Source organism: Myotis brandtii, unplaced genomic scaffold, assembly GCF_000412655.1.
Source record: "Myotis brandtii unplaced genomic scaffold, ASM41265v1 scaffold58, whole genome shotgun sequence".
Taxonomy (NCBI): domain Eukaryota; kingdom Metazoa; phylum Chordata; class Mammalia; order Chiroptera; family Vespertilionidae; genus Myotis; species Myotis brandtii.
The window spans coordinates 658556-664992 of NW_005370176.1; the positions used below are offsets into that span (position 1 = coordinate 658556).

The following is a 6437-nucleotide window of genomic DNA, read 5'->3' on the forward strand; positions in this document are numbered from 1 at the left end:
CTCTTCTATTATTTTTATTGTTATAATTTGGCTCCCCCAATAGGATAGAATTGAAATTTATTAGCATGGCAGACATGGGTCCTCAGTTATTCTAACACTGTCCTCAAATTAACTGACTCATATACAGCTTACATACTTACTATATAAGTATCATATTTTTAGATCTGAATACCTTCGCCTGTGTTACTTTTTCTGTCCAGGCTGTTCTCACATTTGTCTTCTTCCTTCACTTATCTACTTAATAAACTGCTTTCCACTAAAGATTTGACTCAAATTTTATGAAGCTTTCCTGACTCACATCTGTCACAACACACCCTTTTTAATATACTTTCTGGTTCTTTGTCAAAATTCTCAACCATGTCTTTTATCTTCTTGAACATTTGCTATTTAAAGGTATCTTATATAATAAAAGGCTAATATGCAAATGACCGAACGGCAGAATGACTGGTTGCTATGATGCGCACTGACCACCAGGGGGCAGACACTCAATGCAGGAGCTTCCCCCTGGTGGTCAGTGTGCTCTCACAGGGTGCACAACTCAGCCAGAAGCCGGGCTCATGGCTGGCAAGCACAGCGGCAGTGGCAGAAGCCTCTCCCGCCTCTGTGGCAACGCTAAGGATATTCGACTGCCAGCTTAGGCCCACTCCCCAGAAGAGGGTCTAAGCCATCAGTCAGACATCCCCTGAGGGCCTCTTGCAGGCCTGGCTGAGGGACCACCCCCCGCACCCCGAGTGCATGAATTTCATGCACCGGGCCTCTAGTATATCTGCTAATTTCACTATACACTGAGTGGCCAGATTATTATGATTGGCCAGATTATTATGACCACTCCATCAGTACTTTGTTGGACCACCTTTTGCCTTCAATACTGAGGCGATTCTTCTTGGCATTGACTCCACGAGATGTTGAAAGGTGATGCGAGGGATCTGACACCATAACTGATGAATAGCACTGTCCAGTTCTGTGAGATTTGATGGTTGTGGAACCAGCTGCCTGATAGCTCTTTTAACTTTGTCCCACAAATGCGCAATTGGATTGAGATCTGGTGATTGTGGGGACCACCTAAGCAAGGTAAAGTCTCCCTCATGTTCTTGAAACCACTCCTGCACAATATGGGCACCATGGCATGGCGCATTGTCTTGTTGGAAGAAGCCATCTCCATTGAGATACGCCATCAACATGATAGGATGAACTTGATCAGCAACGATACTTAGGTATGTTGTGCTATTCAGACGTTTATAATGATCTGGCCCTCTAGCAACTTCAGCACAAAATTATAGCTAATTTGCCTACAAACGTCAGGTGGTCATAATAATCTGGTCACTCAGTGTATGTATCCCCTATGTGTCTGTTTATATTTCCTGATGTTTCTGATGGTTCTTTCATGTAATCTTGTCTCTTTGTATGTCTGATTACTTTTTATTGTGTTGGACTTTATATTTTTTATTTTACTTAATGTTTTAAAAATATATTTTTATTGATTTCAGAGAGTTAGGGAGAGAGAAAGAGATAGAAACGTCAATGATGAGAGAGAATCATTGATCGGCTGCCTCTTTCATGCCCCTACTGGGGATTGGGCCTGCAACCTGTGCATGTGCCCCTGACCAGAAGTGAACCCGGGACACTTCAGTCTGCAGGCCGACGCTCTATCAACTGAGCCAAACCGGCTAGGGCTGGACTTTATATTTGAAAAATTATTTCTAGAAATAATTTGAGGCCTAAAATAGTATTCTATTTCTCTAGAGAAGTCTTAATTCTGCAAGATAATTAAATCCCTAATGCCCTAAGAGGGTTGCCAGATAAAATACAGGACACTCAATTAAATTTGAGTTTCAGATAAGCAATGACTATAGTATAAGTACATCCTAAATATTCCATGGGACATACTTATGCTAAAAATTATATTGTTTACCTGAAATTCAATTTTAACTGGGTGTTCTATAGTTTTATTTGTTAATCTAGTAACCCAACCCCTAAGGTGTTTGTTGTATGTAAAAATGAACTTATTTTCTGTGCATCTAGAATGGTATTGGTATAGGAAAAGTGAGAAAATAGTCACCCAAATAGTTTTGTTTGTTCTGTAGTTCAAATGAGGAGACCTAATTGAGAAAGGTTGCTCTAGGAAGTGCTTCTGCAAGATGCTTGGGAGCATTAGTAATACAATATTAACTTAATACAATTTCAGGGATTGAAATGATTTGAAGCAAGGCTGCAATCCCTGTGAGAGCTGTTCTACTTTTGACAAAGGCTCTATTCAGGCTTTCATCTGTCTCTTCCTTAATTGTCAGGTAGATGCCCTCAGGGAAAATATGGCCTAAATGCTGGTCTCATATCTTTAAATTTCTGTATAGATCTCAGTCTTGTAATTTTTCACTATCCTGCTAGCTCTCTGATGCATTCAAGCAGTTTTTAAAAATTGTCCAGCTTTGGCACGTTCTTCCTCCCAGGAGCACGCCCATACCTGTCCCTCTTCCCTCTTCTTCCCCAACAGGAGTGCATCTCTGAAACTAAGGCAGTGGTTCTCAAACTTATTTGGCCTACCGCCCCCTTTCCAGAAAAAAATATTACTCAGCCCCTGGAAATTAATTTTTTTAAAATTTTAATAGCAGTTACTCATCGACCCCAAATGCACCTGTGGCCATCACCGCCCCCCTGGATCGCTGCAGCGCCCACCGAGGAGTGGTAGCGCCCACTTTGGGAATCACTGCTCTAAGGGACCCCACAAGATTTGCAGCCAGAACAGCAATGGGCAGCAGCAGTTCGTCTGGGCAAACTCCCTGAACCTGTCCCCAAGGCCCCCTTTTCTCTGACTTCTTAGTGAGCCATAGCAGCCCAGCCTAGGCTCTTTCTTTCTTTTAAATATTTCAGAGAGGGAGAGGAAGAGAGAGAGAGAAACATCAATGATGAGAGAGAATCATCGACTGGCTGCCTCCTGCACACTCCTACTGGGGTTCAAGCCCCAACCCAGGCATGTGCCCTGACTGGAATTGAATCATGACCTCCTGGTTCATAGGTCAATGCTCAGCCACTGAGCCACACTGGCCGGGCAGCAGTCCAGGCTCATTTTATTTTATTTTTATAAAATATATTTTTATTGATTTCAGAGAGGAGGGGAGAGGAAGAGTGAGAGATAGAAATATCAATGATGAGAGAGAATCATTGATTGGCTGTCTCCTGCACGCCCCACACTAAGGATTGAGCCTGCAACCTGGGCATATGCCCTGACCAGGAATCTAACTGTGACCTCCTGGTTCATAGGTTGATGCTCAACCACTGACCCACGCTGACCAGGCACTGAGGCTCATTTTAACACCTAGTCCCTCTCCTGTTATCCTAGGCCCTTTTTTGTTTCACTGCCTCTAGCTTTAATAAACATTCTCTTAAAAAAAAAAAGGAAGAAAAAAAATTGTCCAGCTTCCCAGTTGCCTTCAGCAGGAGGGTTGGCCTAAATTACTTAGTCTGCCATCACTGGAAGCAATGTATAATTTTAAAACAGCAGGAGCAGCTCAGGGGAAGTGTCATAATTGAACTCGACATCAGGATCTGTTTGAATGGCACAAAATACTCCTTTAGGAAGGAAAGAGGGTATATATTTCATACCTAATTTCTGCCTGTGTGCTTAAAATATACTTGATCTGAGAAAAAATATAAAATTAATATACCTAAGGGATTTTTACGTATTTTGAGAATAACAATCAGGAAAAACTATTAACCACTTATGTTTTAGTGTCTTGGGTATTATGATTTAATTACTTGGTAGAATCAGAAATGAGATGAATTTTGAAATGGTTATTATTGAAACCAAAAGTTTGGTTGCTGTTTTCTGACTCACCTAAGGATTAAGACATTTTAAAAGTACCCTAAAAGTAACTGTTAAGTAAACATGAATTTGAGAATTGGTGTCTTTGTTGTATTCTAGACCTAGCACTTCATGTTTCTGTTAACCATCTAAGAAACACACCACCACCCACATTCTGTTATACATTAATGCATGTCAGAATCCATCTCTACGGGATTTTTTCTAAAGTTTTCATTTACTCTAGCTTTCATAGTTCAGTTCTTTAATTATGCCCTTAATTTCTTTCCGTAAGTAATGTAACTGTAGTACACAACTCATGTCCAAACCTGCAATGTTTGAGCTGAACTAAATATTTTTGGGTTTTTTGGTGGGTTTTTTTTCTCCATAGAGAACATTTAGTGTATCTTTTGATGATCAAATCTTTAAGTGGTTTAGTAATAAAAGAAGCTGTTAAACTTATTTTAATGTATTAGCTTTAATAAAAACTATTCTAAGCATGTCTTAAGTTTGTATTTCTGAAAATTTTTTTGAAGAGTTGTGAAATTGCAACTGCCCTGGAAAACCGAAGTCACAAGGTTCGGTATTCAGCTTCAGTGGAAAATGGATCAATTATATTTTCTCGTACTGGTACAGTATATTTGCTAATTGCCTTGATTTAAGTTTCTTATAAAATATGTAAGTATAAGTTCTAATAATTTGGTAGTTCATTAACCAAGTAATAAGCTTAAGGTGTTATCTTTTGGGAGAGGTCAATGTATAAGACTTGGTTACTGCTGCAAAAGCAGCACATCTAGCCAATTACAAAATATATGCCTTTTTAAGATTATAATTGTTGAACTAAAACTGAACCAGTGGAGTCTGGTAGAGGATGGTAAAAACTATTTGCTTTGGAACTAAGATGAAAAATAGAACATAACCATTCCCCCAATAATCAATACTTGTATTAGAGTATTACCCATATTAACAAAGAAGCCAACATCACAATATTGGTCAAAATCCATTCACAAAAACAATATAGAGTGTTTTTCATGATTTTGTACAAGATTTTGCTGAATATAATATAAACAAATAATAACTAAAAGAATCAAATGGAGACATGCAAATGCCCCTTATATCATAATGCCATACAACTGTGAGTCATGACCAACGTTCTAAAGGAATTAGATTAGGATATGAGAAGGCTGGGGACATGGGAAGTGGACAATTCTATTTGTGCTTGGGAAATAATAAGAATGATAAAAAGAGGTGAAGGTGATTTTTTTAGAAGGATTACAAATAGACCTGTACTCTATCGGAAGGTTTGGAAGACAGGTGCTTTCAAAAGCTCCTAGAAATAGACCTCCAGGATGAAACTAATCAGTACCTCCTTAAATTCCTCTGCAGTGGTTCTCAACCTTCCTAATGCCGTGACCCTTTAATACAGTTCCTCATGTTGTGGTGACCCCCAACCATAAAATTTTCGTTGCTACTTCATAACTGTAATTTTGCTACTGTTATGAATCGTAAATATCTGATATGCAGGATGTATTTTCATTGTTCACGACCCACAGGTTGAGAACTGCTGCGAGAAGTAAAATATTTTTAAATATCTACTATGTGCCTTGACCACTTTATATACATTATCTAACTTTAATTCTTTCAACAAATCTACTGAAAAACTATTATTCCAATCTTACAGATGAGGCAATATAGTTTCAGAGAGGTTAGTTATATAAATTGTCCAAATTCCTCAATTAGCATAATCAATTTCCTTAGATATCTCTTAAAGAACTAATTCTATCATCTTTTAAAGAGCTAATTAGATCAAGCTTTTTCTTTTGAACCCTTCTTATAGGCCTGATACTATTTCAGAGATCCTAGGAACCTTCCTACTGTGTATCCTCGCTAATAAAGGGGAATATGCTAATTGACCCTCACACCATCGCTAAAGATGGCAGCGCCCACAGCCAATAAGGAGGGGATATGCTAATTGACTGCCTCACCCTCAAAGATGGCGGCGCCCACAGCCAAAAGATGGTGGTGCCCAGTCCCCTCAGCCCTGCCGGGGTGGCAGGTGGGCCCGGCCTTGCGGTGCGCCTGCCTCTGGAGTCCCCCAGTCCCCTCAGCTGCCCAGGGCTGCCTGAGGCTCAGGTAACCAGGGCCGGCCGAGGCTTGTGCTGCCGGCAGTTGCAGAAGCAGAGGTGTGATGGGGGCGTTGCCTTCCCCTGATAGATGGGTTGCCTCCTGGACTGTGAGAGGGGGCAGGCCGGGCTGAGGGACCCCCCCCCCCTCCAGTGAATGAATTTTTATGCACCGGGCCTCTAGTTAATTTATGTACAGTAATAGTTGTGTTCTGGTACACAGGTTTCTCCAATAAATAATTGGTTTGCTTAAAACTATGTTTCTTGATTTCCAGCTTTAAAAATCATTATGGGGAACATGGGAAGAAAAAAAGGGGAGACATCTGTAGTACTCTCAATAATATATTTTATAAATATTACTAGAGGCCCGGTGCACAAAAATTTGTGCACTCGGGGGGCGGGGGGAGGGGGGTCCCCCAGCCCGGCCTGTGCCCTCTCGCAGTCTGGGACCCCTCGGGAGATAACGACCTGCTGGCTTAGGCCTGCTCCCGGGTGGCAGAGGGCAGGCCCAATCCCTA

The 6437-nt window shown here is 40.8% G+C and overlaps 1 protein-coding gene across 1 annotated transcript in view; it reads left to right on the forward strand.

Moving 5' to 3' along the window:
- Positions 1-6437, forward strand: part of LOC102246182 (chromosome unknown open reading frame, human C1orf146) — a 22073-nt gene that overhangs the window by 12532 nt on the left and 3104 nt on the right. The window contains 1 exon segment of the mRNA XM_014550047.1: positions 4333-4426. Within this exon segment, the coding sequence (XP_014405533.1) occupies positions 4333-4426 (94 nt within the window).